The 19983-nt window shown below is 42.8% G+C and overlaps 1 protein-coding gene across 2 annotated transcripts in view; it reads left to right on the top strand.

The window, feature by feature from the left end:
• LOC108438614 (potassium voltage-gated channel subfamily D member 3-like) overlaps nucleotides 1-19983 on the top strand; it is a 161608-nt gene that overhangs the window by 122825 nt on the left and 18800 nt on the right. The window contains exon 3 of one of the 2 annotated variants that reach the window (XM_017716536.2): nucleotides 17894-18056. In XM_017716536.2, the coding sequence (XP_017572025.1) occupies nucleotides 17894-18056 (163 nt within the window). Of the gene's footprint in view, nucleotides 1-17893; nucleotides 18063-19983 lie in introns of both variants that reach the window. The other variant, XM_017716535.2, reaches the window with a different exon arrangement.

Below are 19983 nucleotides of genomic sequence, written 5' to 3'. Positions count from 1 at the left end.
AGAGGAAAGAAATGGGCATTTCCATTGCATTTTCAGAGGACTATGGTTCATTACTCCAAGTGATTGTGTGCTTCTGAAATAGCCAAGATATACATGGTCTCCGCATGCTTGCCTGCCGAATTCGGTCAAAGCTTTCAAAAGGCAGTTGTGCAAAAGACAACAGAAATTGAACAATAAGCGAAGCAAGATTTGTGCAAATAAGCTGCGGGAATGAGAAGAATTACAATTGCGTAAAATGCATTTGAATATGAGGTTCACTGGCAGCAGGTTAAAACATGGCCTTCTATATGTGCTTTGAATGCATTCATGCTCACATTCCAGATATCCAGAGTCTTTGGCTCACTGAGGGTTTAAGGTCATCGGAGTCAACGCATACGTGGTGTCTATTGATGATCAAATAATGATAGGATTTAATGTTTCCTACAGCAGGTTTTGGACAGTAGGACGCGAACACTGTGGGCTGATTGGTGGGCGAGTTGAGCAGCTCATTGGTGGGGTGAAGCGGTTTGTCCTCACTGGAGTCATAAACGAACGAGGCGCCGTTAAAAAGTCCTACAACTTCTTAAAAGTGCACAAAAATGTAACAGCAGTGTGGAAATGTTTTATGCTGTTCTTACTTCAGAAAATCACGGTGTTGTTTATTTTCAATTAAGCATTTACAAGCTAAAATTCTACACTTCCATTTTGGACTCGCTCAGGAGCGCCCCCTAGTGAAAACCCAGGAGACCTTTTTTTCAATTCCACATTTTTTCTGCAGGTAGTTCTCATTGCAGGGTAAAGCTTATAATACAGGTCTCTAATAACTGTGAACAACATCAGCAACAACAATGTAACTACTAAAGATGTAGTCACTGGTACAGATGGACTACAGCAGTACAGCCTATGTAATTACACAAGCGTATCTTAATAGTTATAACAGCATATTCTCTCTCATGTAATTACACAAGGGCAATAACACATGTTATTACATTCGTATTCAGGCTGGAACAGCAGCTGTTTTTCTCCAGCAGTGAAAGGAAGTGTAATAACTTACATTAAGGCATTATTTACACTGTAACTGCCGGCTTTCCTCACATTTAGCCAGCGTTCGTGCTGCTAGTGCTGCGACTCCATAACCAGTTTCAGCTTTAAACCAGTCTGTAATGAGGCAAAACAGCAGACGCCCCTTATATTAACATGGAACTGTTATGGTATTAATTTAATGTGTTAAATTACCCCAAAGCAGCGTCTATATTACCACTCCTTTATTACACAGTACCTACATAACAACTACACAGGGACCGTCCACTTATTATAAAGTGTAACACTAAACTACAGGAAAGTTCCTGTGTAGAAGACTTTACATGAGGCAGAACTGCCATTGATACATACGTAATTATATAGGCTGTACTTCTGTAATCCATCTGTAACATTGTCCAGTAGTAACAGTGTTGTTGCACACATTATTCATATTACAGTAATAACTACACCGTTATTAGAGACAATATAAAGAGGGACCAATGCTGCTTCTACAACAGCAGCAATGATGAGTTGAGCGTGTACAGCTCAGTCCAGTGTTCAAGTCTGAAGCAAAATCAGCCTCATCTCATTTTCAGTGGAGTGCTAGCTGGTGATAAACAGAGATTAATAAAGGAATAAACTTCATACGGAGAAAAAGACCCGCTGTATCAGCATCTCAGTGCTGCAGACTAACATTACACTGAATGCAGTTTGTGTTGTAAAGCTGCTGCAGCCGCTTTCAGAGGAATAGTTTTCACTTTCTGTCAGTATCTTAGAGAGGAAGTACTCAGTGGAGAGTAGATGTTCGTTCCCTGGTGCCGTTGATTATGGCAAACATCTGATGGCCTGGCACGCCTGCCTCCTGCCACGTGCACACGTTTAGCTTTTTGCCAGCAGTTTATCATCAACAGGCTGTTTAAAAATCTCCAGCAAGGTTCCCGAGTGGCGCAACCGTCTAAGCATTGGAGATCGCGAGTTCGATCCCTGGTGATGCTACAGCCGTCCTTAGCCGGGAATCCAGGAGAGAGAGAGAGAATCCGTTCGGCTGTCCCGTGACGTTGTGTGAGCGGCAGTTCGAAAAGAAGCGGTGGCTGGTTTCACAGGACTCAGAGGAAGCCTGTGCCGCCTTCACCCTCCTAGCATTGATGGCATTGTGTGATTGGGGGAGGCCGAACTTGCAGGTGGAATTGGGTAAAAATAAAAAAGATCTCCAACATGGCATTTCTCACGTTTCAGTTATAGTCATTTTCACCTGTCCATTGTTTTATCTTTCTGTAGATGTTAGCTGACATTATCGTACTCTGATACCTGTGAAGGAATTTTTCCGTTTAGTTTGGACTCCCACGTAAAGTGATACGAGCACGTCTACACCAGAAAATTGGCAACGAAAGATTTGGAGCAGGCGGCAAAGGTAGCTAACTCTCAAACCCTAAACCATACAAACACGAAAGTAAACATAATTATATCAGATAAATAGATGGGAAAGGTCTTGTACACACTTGGCTTGGTAAAGCTGTTATGAAATCCCAGGTGGTTGCTAAGGCGTTGCTAGGCCATTGCTACGGTATGTCAGGTGGTTGCCGAGTTGTTGCTAAGCTGTAGCTGTTGCCCAGGTGGTTACTAAGGTGTTGCGAGGCTGTTGCTATGGTATCTCTGGGTGTTGCTAAGGTGTTTCAGAGAGTAATTGACTGGCCATCCAGTGGAAATGAAAAGTCGTGCATCCCCTACAAGATGCGTCGTAGTGGACTGAGGGCGAGACGCTACAACTGAAGATGAGTTCGGATGAGCATCCGCTGTTGCTCTCACTGGGTGTCTGTAATGAATGCAGAATGAATTCAGTGGCTGCATTCTAATGAAACTTGTTTGTTCACTTATGTAGCTGTAACGAAATACAATTGTTTTTAAATGGAAAATGCAGTTTAGGCTTAAATTTGAGAAAATTAAATGCATTAATCAGGATTAAATAGTGCTCATATATAAAACTGCACCCCTTAAAAGGTCAGTGCAGTCAAAGCAGTAGAACGCGATGCAACGTTTTGCAGCCAAAAATGATTCAGAAATGAGGGAAAATAATCACAATTAATTACAGAAAGTAATGCAGTTGATCATATGTGCCCCCCCCCCCCCCCCAAGTGTTTCTACTGTCTCAGAGCGCTTCAGAAGTCAAGGCAGCCAAATTACTAGTGCTATTTGTCAAGGACGTGGAAGTTGAACTCGGCGTGACGTTGCGCAAACAGGATTTATTCACTCCGGATGTCTGTGACACGAAGCCCGTCTTCACAGCAAATTCAACTGAAATGAATGCAGCTCCACTGGAAAAAGCTAGCATGACTGGGCCTTCACACCTGGTAAAGGTGAGACAGGAATGCAGCTCATAATCCAGCTTCCTCATTAGCTCACACAGTCAAAGCAGTAGTGCTACTGGTCAAGGGCACAAGAACTCGATGCAGTGTTTCACACACAAACTTTGCTCAGAAATGAGAGACAATAAATCACGATGAATAAATAACTACACAAACGAATGCAGTTGATCACAATGAATTATTTAGGACTTCAGCAACCGTAACTTGTTTATAGGCAGTGGGGAGGAACTGTAAAAATGGTCGTGTTGAAATACTGCAAGACGTAGCGCTTCCTACCTTTGTGAATTTCCATGCTCCTTGTGAAGAGCCGCTATCCTTCAAAGTTCTGCAGTTCTGCTAGAAAGACGGGGCAGACGGGGCAGAGCCTACCCCCTGGATAACCACCCAACTGGCAGAGGTGGACAGTAACTGAGTATCAAATTAAATGTAATTAGTTTCTGTACTTTAGTATTTTTGGTGTATCTGTTCTGAAGTTTCTCCATTTCTGGGCGACTTTTTCCTTTCACTCCACTACATTTCAGAGTCTAATATCTGACTTTTTCCTCCTACATTTTGAGAAATCTGTCGTTCCTTTTGGTTTCTGTGTGTATAAAAACGTAACATGTCAAAACGAAAGAAGCGCAAAGCCAGAGCACCAATCAGGGCCCAGCGGTCACTTTGTTTAGAGCTGGTTTTGACCTGTTGGTCATACCGACCCAGTGCAGCACGCGGTTCAACGTCAGCGCAGCAGCGTAAAACTTTGGGAGAGTCTGTTCAACATAAATGATGAACTAACCTAACTTTGTGTAAATAGAGCTCAATATAGAAATATGTCCACATATGCAGTCGAGACTGACGCGGCTTTTTTCTGAATTTCTACAAACACCGTTTCATTTTATAGTAAATGAGTTTGGGCTGGTTTATGTTTATGAACAGACGCCTACAGATCAACATAGTAAAGGAGCTCATCTGTGATCCTGAGTTTAAAGCTAGTTTTTATTCAACTTAAACTTGGAACTAAGTTGTAAATAAATCTGAAACTGAAACTTTGCTTGTGTGTAAAAAGTGATTTCAGAGCCACTCGGTTCTCCCTGATGGAAACTGTTTACCTTCAGTGTTTTGTGCTTCTGATCATTTTAATAGACGTCAGCGTCACTAATTAATGACGTTCTATTAAAAGACTGGTTTACCAAGAGAGACGCTGGAGGACTTTCACCTGAAATGAGTTCATGAAGCCAGTCTGGTTATAAAAATGATAACAGGACATCAGAGCCAGAATTACTCTTTTAGTACTTTTACTTTATACTTAAGTACATTTGAAGGGAAATACTTTAGTACTTATACTCAAGTGGAGGTCTAAAGGGAGGAACTTCTACTTTTACTGGAGGAATATTTTACCTTGGGTGTCTCGACTTTAACTCAAGTACAGGGTTTGTGTACTTCATCCACCTCTGCCAACTGGTGGTGGAGTGGAGGAAGGAGGGGACGTCCAAACATATGCACCTGAAAGCAGTAGAATAGATACCTAAATCAGGTCATTTTAAAGACAGGTGTAGCCTGTGATTGGTCAGGAGTGATAAAAACTGCTCATCACAGCAAATTCCAGTGAAATGAATTCTTTAAAAAATGTAGCATTTTTTTATCACAATTATCACAAAATTTTACCGACTAAAGTTCTGCGTCTGATTTTTTACACCATGTAAAGGTGAAACGGCAGCTCATGAGTCGAAGCTCATAATCCTGCCAGACCTTGGTTCATCATTAGCTCACACAGTGACATCCGTCCACTGTTGCTCTAACTGGACGTCTGTGATGAAAGTTGGAAACATCCGTTCACTCGTTTTTGCCTTGTCCTTGGTTTCCCAGTGCCGTTTATTTTTGAATGCCTGCCATGTGCCTTTGTTTTCTTGTGTCATGTGCTTTTGTCGCCATGTTGGCTCCTCCCCTGTTCCGCCCTGTCTTCACCTGCTGTCTCCTAGCCCCGCCCTCTCATTGGTCTCAGGTGTTTCTTCTTTCCCCTCAGTGTATTCATACCCCTCTGTTTGCTCAGTCCCTGTGTCTTGCATTGCCTATATTTTACCTGTTTCTCCAGTCCATAGTCTTTTGTCCAGTCACCTGTCTGTTCCCATCTCCAGTTTCCTGTCCAGTCCTTTATCCCATCTTCTGTCCAGTCTCCCACTCCGTCTCAGGTCCAGTTTCCTATCCGTTGTCCAGCCCATGTTTCCAGCCTCTCCTCTGCGTCAGCTCCCTTGGTGTTCACTCTTTGTCCTGGTTTTTCCGGTTTTTGCCTTTTCCTTGGTTTCCCAGTGCCGTTTATTTTTGAATGCCTGCCATGTGCCTTTGTTTTCTTGTGTCATGTGCTTTTGTTGCCATGTTGGCTCCTCCCCTGTTCCGCCCTGTCTTCACCTGCTGTCTCCTAGCCCCGCCCTCTCATTGGTCTCAGGTGTTTCTTCTTTCCCCTCAGTGTATTCATACCCCTCTGTTTGCTCACTCCCTGCCTATATTATCCTGTTGCTGTTACCTGTTTTCCTGGTCTTAGGGTTTGTTTCTATGTCTAGATCTGATTCGTCTCACTATGGATTTATCTGTTCTACGTGTTTTTGCGACCAAGTTTCTGGGCTTTCTGGTTAAGTCAGATTTAAATAAAAGCCTCTACACCTCCTACGGTACAGAAACTATGTTCCTGCAGCAAAAATCACATGATTTTTATGGTCAGGTGTTTGCATGAAAGTAATGAAATGAAATTGTGCAGGAAAATGTTATTAATGTTAATAAATACCTTCTGATGAAGCTCATTTAGTCCATCCGAAACAAAAGGCTCTGCATCTTAAACAGGGGAAAAAAACCCCGTATTTAAGGTTAAAGATAAAAATAAAATGTGATGAATTGCGACTAAGCAGTGCAGCTGTACGAAAGGCCACCCGTTTAGAGGTCAACACAGCCGTAGCCGCAGCGCTATTCATCAAGGACGTAGATTTGTGTTTCAGGGTTCACCAAAATTGAACTTGACACAGAGAAAATTGCGATTAATTGTTTTAGCTTTGGCTTATTTATAGCCAGTGGGGAGGATATGTGAAAAGGACCATACGTGGACGCTGCTGGACGTGATGCTTCCTCCACCTGTGCTGTATACGAAGGCACAGAGCGCTTCAGAAGTCAAGGCAGCCAAATTACTAGTGCTATTTGTCAAGGACGTGGAAGTTGAACTCGGCGTGACGTTGCGCCAACAGGATTTATTCACTCCGGATGTCTGTGACACGAAGCCCGTCTTCACAGCAAATTCAACTGAAATGAATGCAGCTCCACTGGAAAAAGCTAGCATGACTGGGCCTTCACACCTGGTAAAGGTGAGACAGGAATGCAGCTCATAATCCAGCTTCCTCATTAGCTCACACAGTCACAATGACCGGACGCTTCCCTGTGTCCTCTGCTTTATTTACATAGCAGACGCTCTGCGCTTTCCTTTATTAGGCTCTGCCCATCCAAACAGGTGATTTGAACAGGTTGCGCAACGCCCGGGGCTGCCCTGCCTCATTGACGGTGCTTTCAATGACTCTAATTTTTAGTGCACACAATTTATTCCCCTGCTGGAATTGGTGCAGTGTTAAAGCCAAAGGGAAGGCCAGAAAAAACACCTTGACATAAGTGCAGGTAGATGGGGAACAGAGGGAGGACTCTATAGGTGCCAAACGTTTTCAAGTTTACCTGTCCTCATATTTGCTGCCTCGATTCTCTTTTAAATATCCTTGATAATGTAATGAAGCAGGTGGTTCACATTGATCACACTCAAATACGCATTTAAAGGTTTTGTTTTGCAGGTAAGCATCCAAAAATGACGGCATCGTCTCCACTACTGTACATCCTAAGCCCTTGTCAGACGTGGATAGAGATTACAGACCAGTGTCTCACAGCAGTAGGGCTTACACAGATTAAAGGATTTATGCTGTGAAATTAATCATCTTTTGATCCCCTCATGGTGGATGTATTACAATACTTTGAAAGTGAGAAAAAAGTGAAGGTATTTTAATAGATTGGTTTTTATTTATCCTCATAAAAATGATCATTTAGTTACAGCAGAGCAAAATTCAAAATGTTCTGTGTTTAATGTGGAGCTGGTATGTAATGCAAGTGTCCAGTATATAATATATAATGTAATTGTGTTTAATACAGATGTAAGAATTAGGAAAAAGTCATTAAATCATTGAAAATTTGTCATGAAATTTTTAAAAAACCTGAATAGTAAAAGTAAAGATGCTCAATACAGCGTTTTCCCACCAGTACATGCTTTCATATGTATAAAGGGGCTCATATGATGAATTTACGGGGGGGTTTGATATAGTATCCGCCTATTCAGGCCACAGCAGTTTGGCTCCGCCCATTCTTGCTGAAGTTATAAAGAGAGTTTCAGCCTGGAGTGCGTTTTTAATGAGGTGTTATGTAAGGCAGCCAATCAGAACTGAGCACATTTACATATTAACCTTAAAGGCGTAGTAATAAAATCAGCCCGTTTTATTCTAAGGGCCAGAGAGAGGTTGGAAATGAGCCATTTAATAAGGAATTAGGACTATTTTTGGCATTTAAAGCCACACAAATCTAGTAGCTTGAGTTCTGAGATGTGTTGCCTGCTCTGATCAGCGATTCTTATCTGTTTAGTCCAAAGCAGGAGGTCCAGAAAGACTGCAGCCTCTAAAATGTCCACTATACAGTCAGTGGAGCTGATAAAATGGACAATGAGCGTAGAAACAAGGCAGTGGTTATAATGTTATGCCTAATCGGTGTACACTCACTGTCTGGGAAGTAAGGGCTTAATGAATTATAATTACAACTGATTTGTAGTTGTTATTTGGCAAAAAAGGGGTCACGGAAAGGAATGGATTCAGAGATAAACAGGGAGCAACAGATTAGTCGTGTAGTTGTTAATGTCCTCACACTTTTCAGTTGCTTGTTTATTCTTTGTATAATCATTTCCCTTCGGCCGATGAGGTAACGGATCCTTGAGTGGACAGTTTTTAAGATGGGTTAGGTGGTAAACATACATTACCTGCTTTTTAATTATTATAGATTCGTAGCTGTTAAGCATAGGAGCAGGTGGCCCAGCATATTCTTTGGTATTTTAAAGAAACAGGCTATGCTGGACTTCTAAATGTCTTGCCCAGACCTACAGGTACCTTTTCTTTTTCCATATCTCATCTCTCCTCTTGTACTTTCCATGCCTAGGAAGTAGAAATCTGCCTCACCCCCTGAGGGTACAGGCAGAAATTAGCTAGCTCCCTTGATTCCATCTCACCATGAATAGCTCCACTTTGATTTCACCTCTCTCATTAGCTTTCCCTCTCAGCAGCCTGTGGAGCTTCTGGGAAGTTCAAATAGCCACCTAACTTCTGGAACATGTTGGAGTGTCGGTATCAATTCGCGGAGACGGTGGATATGTCCCTGGAAATGATCGCAAATCTGCTATGAGCCATGAGTCATTACTGTTGATGTAAAATTGCTAGTCGGGTCCACGTTCAAGAAATTATTAGATGTTCTGATGGTTTCCAAAGACATTACACGTGGACCTGCCTCGAATGTACAGTACATTGTTTTCTGATTAGGATCCTGCTAGAAAGGACATAGTTGATCATTATCCATCACTGGAAAGTTGCGGATCGCCATTACGGCTACAGCTGATGACAGTATCTGAGTTAAGTGGCTTGTTTTTGTTTTCCAACACCGGCTGAACGTCACCATTGGCCAATCTGCTTTATTTCATTTGATGGCCATCAAGATGCAATCAAGATGAACCCGCTCAAGAGGGTTTCACCCATGTTTTGAAAACAATTGCAGTGGTTCCTCTAATGAAGACCAACCACAGCATCGAGGGGGATGAAACCGAAGGAATACATTTCCTGGAAATTGATTTTCTGTTGTTTCCCCGTCCTTGCTTGTCTCCTAACAGAGGTATCTTAACAGTTGTGGGGATAGCCTACAGTAATAATGGGTTGAGGAGGCCCATTACTAGGAGTAATATGTGGAGCTGAGCGACGTGAGATTGCTTTCCAAGCTTACAGATATTAACAACATGTCATCAGCCCAGAGATGCTTTCAGTAACAGTGTTAAATGGTATAAAAAGATTGATTACCCTTCGTTCAGTAGAGTCTAGAAGGAAAAACATAGACTTCTGATCTTCTGTTGGTGCAGAAATTTGGAGGCAGGTGACATAATTCACTGTTTATATTGGTGCCACAGACCTCTTGTTTCTTCATTCTGTAGTTGGCATCTTGCCCATATTTGGAAAGCCGATGCTGAAAAATGAAAGGCTTTTTTGAAATTTGCTGCCAGTAAAAAGTTCCAAAGCTGAAACATTTTGCTGTATAAACATTTTCCACTGAATATCCGAATTCTCTGAATAACAAGGTTGTTAGAGAAATCTGAATATTTCTACATACAATCTAATATTGCTGCACGCTGAACTAATAAGACTGGAAGTCTCGCCAAAGTGCGTCACAACAAGCCAGCAAGCTTTATCAAATGTGGTTGAGCACCTGTGCAGCAAGTCCAGTCGTGAAATTTCCTCACTACTAAATATTCCACAGTCCACTGTCAGTGGGATTATAACAAAGTGGAAGCGATTGGGAACGACAGCAACTCAGCCACGAAGTGGTCGGCCACGTAAAATGACAGAGCGGTCAGCGGATGCTGAGGGGCATAGTGCGCAGAGGTCACCGACTTTCTGCAGAGTCCATCACTACAGACCTCCAAACTTCATGTGGCCTACAGATCAGCTCAAGAACAGCGTAGAGAGCTTCATGGAATGGGTTTCCATGGCCGAGCAGCTGCATCCAAGCCTTACATCACCAAGCGCAACGCAAAGCGTGGAATGCAGTGGTGTAAAGCGCCGCCACTGGACTCTAGAGCAGTGGAGACGTGTTCTCTGGAGTGACCAATCACGCTTCTGCATCTGGAAATCTGATGGACGAGTCTGGGTTTGGCGGTTGCCAGGAGACGGTACTTGTCTGACTGCATTGTGCCGAGTGTAAAGTTTGGTGGAGGGGGGATCATGGTGTGGGGTTGTTTTTCAGGAGTTGGGCTCGGCCCCTTAGTTCCAGTGAAAGGAACTCTTAAAGCTTCAGCACCAAGAGATTTTGGACAAGTTCACGCTCCCAACTTTGCGGGAACAGTTTGGGGACGGCCCCTTCCTGTTCCAACATGACTGTACACCAGTGCACAAAGCAAGGTCCAGACATGGATGAGTCCTGACCTCAACCCAATAAAACACCTTTGGGATGAATTAGAGCGGAGACTGTGAGCCAGGCCTTCTCGTCCAACATCAGTGTCTGACCTCACAAATGCACTTCTGGAAGAACGGTCAAAAAGTCCCATAAACACTCCTAACCCATGTGGAAAGCCTTCCCAGAAGACTTGAAGCTGTTATAGCTGCAAAGGGTGGGCCGACATCATATGAAACCCTTTGGATTAAGAATGAGATGTCACTCAAGTTCATATGCGTGTGAAGCCAGACGAGCGAATACTTTTGGCAATATAGTGTATTTTATAATATTTATTTGGTCTTTGTTTTCTTTGTCATTTAAATAATATATTTCATAGTCATGTATAGATTTTTGCAGTTAAAATTGCAGAAACATGTTTTTGTCAGTTCCTCACTTGTCACTGGGGTGGGACCCTCAAGGCTCCATCTCAGCGCCTTCAGTCAGGGAACATAACTGAACCATAATCCACTGAGATGATCTGTTCTAAGATGGAATGACTCCACACACCCCGCCTCGCCTCGCCTCCAGGCTTTTACTCTACTGCTCTGTTTTAAAACATTCGGTTATGAAAAGGAACAAATACCAACTTTTCACCTGGAGGACCTGATTTAAGCTCCACAATCAGACCTTAGAACCACTGCTGGAGCTTTGAGGAACATTTATATTGTTTATACGTTAATAGACGAAATATGTGCCTGAACAGAACCTTCATTTCTAACAAATTACATCTTAAAAAGTCTGTTTTTTCCTCTCACAGGGAAAATCTGGGTAATGCTTTCTTTTACAGCCCCTTAAGTTCTAGTTAACTTTGAGGTAGATACTCAAATGAACTAGGCAATTAGTTGGAGTATCATAATGCTAAGTTCTGAAGAAGTCTAAATTACTACAAAAAAGCCGGACAGGTTCTAGCTATTGGTACAAACGCCACAGTTCTGTGCAGTTATTTTGGTCAAACAGTACCAGGTGGTGATACGACATAGAAAGATGATACACTGTCTTTCTGTCTTGAACTTAGAAATAACGGTAACACTTTATTTGAAGGCTACCTACATAAGGGCTTTATGACGCATTCATAAGCACTGAATAATGTGTTTATGAAGCACTACTTGAACATTTATTAAGTGCCATAAGATGTTTTATGAAATAAATGACATTGTACTGACATAATATGAATAAACGTTGAAAATATTTACAGCACTAAGGCATATTTAACCTGATATCAGTACAATGTCATCTTAAGAATGCTGACATATATAGTTATGTATAGTGTTATAAATGTTTAGGGCTGTAAATATTTTCAACGTTTATTCTTATTATGTCAGCACAATGTCATTTATTTCATAAAACATCTTATGTCAGGTTGCGAGAACCGACATAAGCACTTAATAAATGTTCAAGTAGTGCTTCATAAAGACATTATTCAGTGCTTATGAATGCGTCATGAAGCCCTTATGTAGGTAGCCTTCAAATAAAGTGTTACCGAAATAACACTACAAAAGAAAACATTGACTATATGAGCTTTACCGGCCCTCGGCATCATTTTGCACCATGTAAATATCTGGTACTTGGACGTGTTTCAGATTAACAGTAAAGTTTAGTGTTACTATGTTTTTACTTACCGCATTGAGTGAGTTTACATGCAGTAATCCAATCAACGCATTTCCATGAGTAATCAGATAATAGGATGACTCCGGGTTTAAATGAGTTACACAGTAATCAGATTTCTTCTCTGCAATAAAAACAGAAATCTGATTACTGTGGACGAAGACGTGATGTAAACATAACGTCATACATAACGTAAAACTTCGCACCGCTTCACTAGAATCGCGCCACTTTACCTGAAAATATGAACCTACGTCATCTAGAAGATGAAGAACCTTTAAATCCTTCATTTCGTTCTGCATGTATTTGGTTTCAGTGCTGCTTCCGAAGCGTTTGCTGCATCTCGCGGCGACAGTTCGTGGTTTTTGCGCAGACTGAGAAATCTGAAAGAAATCAGAGTAAGAGTTTACATACGCCGAGAAATCTGATTACTGAGCTGAAATGCAGCCTCGTTATCAGGTGTCATAGTTGGATTTTTAGATCGGAGTGTGGTGTTTACATGACCCTTTAAATAATGAAATAACTGTAGGAATCTGATCAGGTTTGGATCGTTGTTGCATGTAAACGCACTCAGTGTTACTCCAAATAAATATGAGGGTTTAAAGGGAGACTTTTTTTACCCTAAATAATTGAGCACTTTGGAGAGTTTACCCCAAACTTTCTCAGTTAATATCTAGAACCTGTAAGGCATTTTAGTGTAGTTTCGTTAAACTGTCCTCAAACTTGCCATCATACACACACATTTTCTAAGCCGCTTCTCCCTCAGGGTCGCGAGGGGGTGCCGGAGCCTATCCCAGCAGTCATTGGGCGGAAGGCAGGACACACCCTGGACAGGTCGCTGGTCCATCACAGGGCAGACAGACAGACATACACACTCACACCTAGGGACAATGTAACATGTTCAATTGACTGCATGTCTTTGGACTGTGGGAGGAAACCAGAGAACCTGAAGGAAACCCAAGCAGACACGGGGAGAACATGCAGACTCCACACAGAGAGGACCCCGGTCGCCCGGCCGGGGAATCGAACCCAGGCCCTCCTTGCTGTGAGGCGACAGCGCTACCCACCATGTAGTTATGTAGTACTTTGGAGTTTCAATCTTACTTGTGTGTTTTTAATACCTCGAATTTAAGGGACTTAAATCTGATTGGACCCGAAGTTTCTAAAATTGGTAAAATGCTGGCTACAGAATGATGCATGACTTCAGGGGTCCATAGGACTGTGAATTATTCATTGACTTTGATTTTCGAACACTTGATTGACTCCTTGATCCAAAAGTTAATCAATGTTTAGGGGTAATGACTAATGTGGGGTGATAATTAACATAGAGAAGCTTGCTATGCGGTAAATTAAAGCCAAGAAGGTAAGCGGCAGTTTGAGTGTTATTCAGTGGTCACAGAAATCAAGTGCTTGAATTTGGGAGATTAAGATCCTAATTAAAAACCTGTCTTTGTTTCCAGTGGAAAATATTCAAAAGGCCAATGCTACCAATACTAGTCCTCATGCCAGTTCCTCACACTGAACTAATAGTTTGGTTCTGCCTGTGGCCCATTTTAAAACCAGCCAGAATGCACAGAATGGCACGTACATAAGTTCACAATCAGACCTTAAAACCACTGTTGTACCTTTGAGGGTACATTTATATTGTTTGTACTTTAATGAATGAAATATGTGCCTGCAAAGAACCTTTATTTATTAAGTGTATTATTTATTAAGGCAGAATAGAGGGCCCAATTCACAGAGCAGTATTTTTCTCTGTCCACCTCTCCTTGTTAGGTGCATAGGAGCCAAAGGGATCACATAATTAATGCTATGACAGGCAACGGAGGCTGAGGGATGCTTTCTGTTTGCCAGATAGACTAGATGTGGTTAGTTGTCCAGCCGCTTCTGTGTGGGCTAGTGCTCAGCTACTCCATTATACCGGAGGAGTGATGCACCTTGATTTCTAACCAATTCAATCACTTGTTCTTCCAGCCTCACTAAACATCACTTACCGGTTAGATGCCTCTCCGTTTGGAGGAGGATGGAATGTCTTTTAGATGGTCTCCCATTTTATTCTAATGAGAGAGACCCTGTCATCTTCTCATGAGTCCAGATGTCTTTCCCATCATCTCCCTTCTCACTAACAATGAGCCTGGATGCCTCCTCAAGCATTCGGAAAAGTCCCTATGCCCTGGCGCTCTTTAACGTGAGAAGTCAGCTTATATTGTTCCTTTCTTTAAGCCAACTCAATTGCGTCCTATTTCAAAACATTTTTCACTCCCGAAGTGACAGTTATTATTCAAATTGGATGGAAATGACAGCTCTGTCTTTTTCAAAAGGCCACCGACCCAACACCTTCCGTTTGAATATATCTCCACTGGAAACGCAAATTGCTTTATTTCCCAAGTCGCTCCTCGGTCGCTGGCGGCCCAAGCTGGTGTGCCCTTTCTTTAAAGGTAATCTCTTTTTGGATAATGGAACAGCTTTACTCTGCTCAGCAAATGATAGATAAATCAAGTTGTTTTAAAAGTTCCTGCTTTTCCAGTCACTTTGCGCCTGGTGTAATTATTGAGCTTTGGTCTCTTTTTTACTGGAGCCATTATGGCTATTGAACATCAGCTAGAGTTTTAACCCTGCTGGACTTTTATCAGGTGAAAACGCTAAAACTGAATGCCCATTACTTTGGCCAACTTTGCTCCGTCCTCCAGCCGCAAGCTCAGGTCACCCAATGGGCAACATGTGCAAGGAGAGCAGAGCTAATAGGCATTGTCTGACAGGCAGTGGCTGGCGAATGCTAGGCGAACCTAGAAGTGGCAGCATGTTCGTTTGGGGCCATTATTCAAAGGGAATATCAATGTAGGAGAAAACGTGGGAGTCAGACAGGGAGGTTGAAAGCCCACTTCTCTGAGCGCTCCCTCGGGCCCCGCAGCCAGCAGCATATGGCTGGCCTAAGAGTCCCATCCTGCACACAGCCCAGAAAATCAATGAAGAGTAAACGCAAGGAGCAAGGGAGGGCACCGGCTGAGAGGAGACTTCTGAATATGAGTCCTCGACAGTGGAACTTTGAAAACAGATCAAGATTAAGTCAAGGAGTTCTTAATTGAAATAGAAATGTGGCATGTAGCTCAGTCTGAAGTATCACAAGGGGGGAAAAAAAGAGAAGCCATCTCATTAAGTTCGGGTACCTCTCCCACTTGTTCTCTCTGCGTTGCTTTTATCTTCACTTTCATGAGAATGAATTCATGCTTCTAAAAAGGAGGAACTGCTGTGGAGATTGATGGATTCCTCGTGCTTATCGTTGCACCACTGGCTTACTCCGGGGTCGCCCAGGCACCCATCGTTTGGTTCGAGCAGAGCTGTTTGTATTTTTTTATTTGTGACTTTGTTGCGAAGGAGTGAACCCGCTGAGGTAAATCCATAATTAATCATGTCACATCGACGTGTCCTCTCTTGCAAATAATCGGGGACATTTTGAAATTCAGACAACTCCTGGCAGAGTAATGGGATACCATTACTTTAGTGCAGCGAGCGTGAAGATAGCACAGCTGAATCAAATGGGAGATAGAGTTTTGTTGATGATTAATTTACCGCTGGAATATGTTATACCTCTGAAAAGTGTGCCTCGGAGCTTTTGCTAGTGGCCGACGTCATGTCTTCAGGCTCATTAAAATCTGACAAGTGTCGAGCAAATTGCACAGTTGGATGAGCTTTGGCAATTATCACCAGTTACAGCAGGGTAAAGGAGATCAGTGCATGGTCTGGAGCTTAATGTCTTGCTTGAAAAGCATATTACAATATTATGAATTTCACGGCAGTCGGGAACATACTGACAAGATCTTTCAACCAGCCAAGGTCAGACAACTTGTCTGGAATTGGAACAATCACTGAGAGCAATTTCAGCAGATTTCTAATGAATGATGCGAGAAAATCTATACACTGAATGCTGCTAAACACACTTCTTCGCGCTTTAATCACTGCTAATATTTCATAAAAGTTGGTCTGGCTTAGGGTATCTGCAAGAACAGGACATACAAAAGGATTCTATGAAATGCAATATTTCTATCAATATGGCATCATATCTTTTTTTTCCTTGAAGACATGAAATCACACAAAGGACAGTGCTCTGGTTTCATATTTTCAACAGATATAATGTTCACAAGGCTGTAGCTTATGCAATCTCACATATCCAATCTAGCTATAGTCTTGATTTCATTTCAGTGGGGCCTAATGCTACGTCAGGGTGTGATTGGGCTTGACTGATCATGCTTTACATTTTATATCCACTCCCATGTCCAGACTACAGAGATACATTATATGGAAAAAGGTGTGTGACATCTCATGAGTTCAGGCGTTTCAGCCACACCCGTTACAAACAGGTGTATAAAATCAAGCACATAGCCATGCAACCTCCATAGATAAACACTGTCAGTCCTGAAGAAGTACTCAGTGACTTTAAACATGGTACTACACTGTTGGATATAAAGGTTCTGTTCAGGTACGTTCTCCTTTAATCAAGGTATAAGCATGTAAATGTGCCATCAAAGTGGTTTTAGGGTCTGATTGTGAATCAGTTTTTCCAGGTGAAAAGTTGGTACTTGTTCCTTTTCATAACCGAATGTTTTAAAACAGAGCAGTAGAGTAAAAGCCTGGAGGCGAGGCGAGGCGGGGTGTGTGGAGTCAGCACAGCTTAGAACAGATCATGTCAGTGGATTATGGTTCAGTTATGTTCCCTGACTGAAGGTGCTGAGATGGAGCCTTCAGGGTTCCACCCCAGTGACGAGAGGGACACTGACCCTGTGACCGTTCACTACCTTTTATTTTTGAGAGTGTTTCACAGGATACAAGTCGGTTTGTGAATATTCTGCTAGATCTGCCATTAAATGAAAGTGCTGTAAGTTAACAGCAGCTATACCTATAAGCTGTACCAGCTTCCATATACGTCACCAGCTTCCAGCCACAAAGCAGTAGACCAAGCAAACTCACAGAGAAGGGCTGTTGAGCACAGACGTACGTGATGGTCTTCTTCGAGAAACTCTTCTGCGATCCACTTCATCGCTAATCAGAAATGTACTCTATGTCTACATTGCTGTTATGTTCAAGCAGCTAATCATCGTTGCTTACAGCTTGATTCAGTTCTTTCTCAGCTCCCCCAAGCCTATTCCTGCAGGTATTTCAACAAGTTGGCCCACTGGCACCGCTCCACACTGGTTTGTACCTGACAACTCTGATAAAGCTGTTGGTTCCTGGGAGCTTATGCCCCTCCACAGATGTCCCCAGTCAGACGCTGGCATGGGAGATGGCTGGCAGACTTTGTTAATCTGGGCCTGGGCCATGCAGATAGCACCCTATCTCCCCGCCTTTCTACCCAACTGCGCTGTAGCTTTTCACAGCTTCTTGTTCATATTTAGTTGAATTACAATAGTAAGTGTGGAGCATTAGTAGTGACTGGTTCTGACTCGGAAAGAAAACAAAAACTTTGTCTCAGGCTGTTGGTGCGAAAGTCCGAAGCCTCGCCTGCCTTAACGGTGCATTGTGTATACCGAACGGCAGTCTTGTACAATTGCACATAACTTTTAGAACCTTTGTTATTTGTGTGTCGACTGCAGCTAATGTCTCTTTTGTCTCTGTCTTTCTTTCCACTTTTCTGTCTTTCATCCGTCTTTCACTGCTCCTCTGCTATTCTTTCTCCATCTCTCTTTTTCCATTCCTCCCTCCAGTTATGGAGACATGGTGCCTAAGACGATCGCGGGGAAGATTTTCGGCTCCATCTGCTCCCTGAGCGGGGTGCTGGTAATAGCCTTGCCTGTGCCTGTCATCGTGTCCAACTTTAGCCGAATCTATCACCAGAACCAGAGAGCAGACAAGCGGCGTGCTCAGAAGGTACAGGTGAACACCTTTAGGTAGTCGCTGAGCTTTGCCGCACTAACGGGGTGACAAAGGCTGGCCAGTGTGCGTGCGAGTGCGCGTGTGTCTGTACAAGTGTGTACGGGTGTAAGAGAGAGAGAATGGTGCACCTTTGCCCCCACCACTGGCCCCAGACGAGCGACTAACACCTGGCATGTGCTGAAAACTGGGACTGGCACGGTGGACCCATGGCTGGGTGCATGCCCTCGGACCGGCCAGCGAAACGCACCACCAAATGGCCGCTCATGCAAAGGATCATTAGCTTAATGGTGGTGGCAAAAATTTGATGAGCGATGGCCTCTTTTGATGAAGGGCAGATAGGACTGACGGCGGTCAGCAGGTGAGGTTTTTGTCATTTAGATGAATGAGGCCTTTGTTCATCAAGAGAGCTTACAGGTGTGTAAATGGTTGATAGATTGCTTTCTTACTTGCTAATCCATTTTCTGATTTGAAATCCCTGCATGAACATCCGCTTCCAGCTTTTGCTCTTCTGTTATAAATATCAGGCTTGCTGTAGTTTTCCTCATCTTTGCATACATGACATTTCCATACATAACATTTCCATTTCCACTGGTAACGCTTACTTATAAGCCATTATAAAGGTGCTTGTAAACACGTAACATAGTAACATGCTTTGTAAGCATATTAATAAATGCTAATTTAATTGGAATGGATAGTGACGCTTGGGTTACAACATAAGTCAACAATGAATTAATTAGAGCACAGGGTGATTCAAAAAGATTCATCGGATTATAAAGCACCATAGTTTTACAACCGTGAGGAGCCGAGGAACCAATCACACTCCAACTGTAAGAGGGGGTCACAGAGTTCCTGACCGGCTCCTTCAGTCTGAGAGGAGCTGAGACCCCTGAGCAGAGCGTTCTGCGTTCTCCACGTCAATAAGAGTGAATCCGTCAGAACTGAGCAGCGGGATTTTCATCAGCAGTGAAGCTCCAGCAGCTCAGAGCGTTCGGCGCTGGTTCCACAGCACTGGATGATCTCCGAAATCCCACTGAAAGAGCCGTGAGAGCGGCGACGCCCGACACGCTCAGTCCAGTCTGGGATGAGTCTGACTGTGGTGTTGATGTCGTCTGTACAGCTGGAGGAGGTTCAGACTGAGACCTTGTAGAATTACATAATAAACTTTATGCTCATTTACACCATTTACAGTTCATTACAGTACAAGTGAAATAAATCATTTTGAAATCAGATGAATCTTTTTTAATCACCCTGCACTTTATAAGGAGTTAGCACGCGTCATTTCACCTGTTTATCTGGTGTTCTGTAAATACACCGTGTCTTTTTCAGAACCTGGTTTAATGTGACATTCGATTAACATACGATTTCTAGAAGATTCTGGGATAAATTCTCATTTACACTTAAACAGTACTAGCTTTGATGCATCTGTTGCAGCCATTCTTACACCTGACATCCTTCCCGACAATCCACCAAGCTTTAATATCAAAACACCAATGCCAATGAATCATGAATGAATCACTGCAGTTTCATAGTGCTTTTCTACTCTGAAAGCGCTTCGCACATTTCATATTTACTCATGTGATTTAAGATAAGAAACCCACGTTTATTTTATTCCCCCAAATTACCACGCTTTAAACCGTATTTCCCCTCCAGCGCTGGAGAAAATGCTGTATAATGCACCCATTTGCATCAGCGTGAGGCAGGGTTGTTTGTTTATTGACCGTTTTGTTATGCTTCCTGCAGAATCTAATTATTTTGCAGAGAAATTCAGCTAAAACAGTCAAATAAAATCCTGCCGTGAGGCAGTCCCCGGAGTGTGTATAGTGCTGAGATAGAACGTATGATACCTAGCAGGTGTGTTTATGTTTTCATTTATTTAAAAGAATTATACAGACCCGCTCTCCCTATTGACTGTGCACCCCCA

The sequence above is a fragment of the Pygocentrus nattereri genome, chromosome 21, assembly GCF_015220715.1.
Source record: "Pygocentrus nattereri isolate fPygNat1 chromosome 21, fPygNat1.pri, whole genome shotgun sequence".
NCBI classification, from domain to species: Eukaryota; Metazoa; Chordata; class Actinopteri; order Characiformes; family Serrasalmidae; genus Pygocentrus; species Pygocentrus nattereri.
This window is presented reverse-complemented; position numbering and strand designations above follow the sequence as displayed.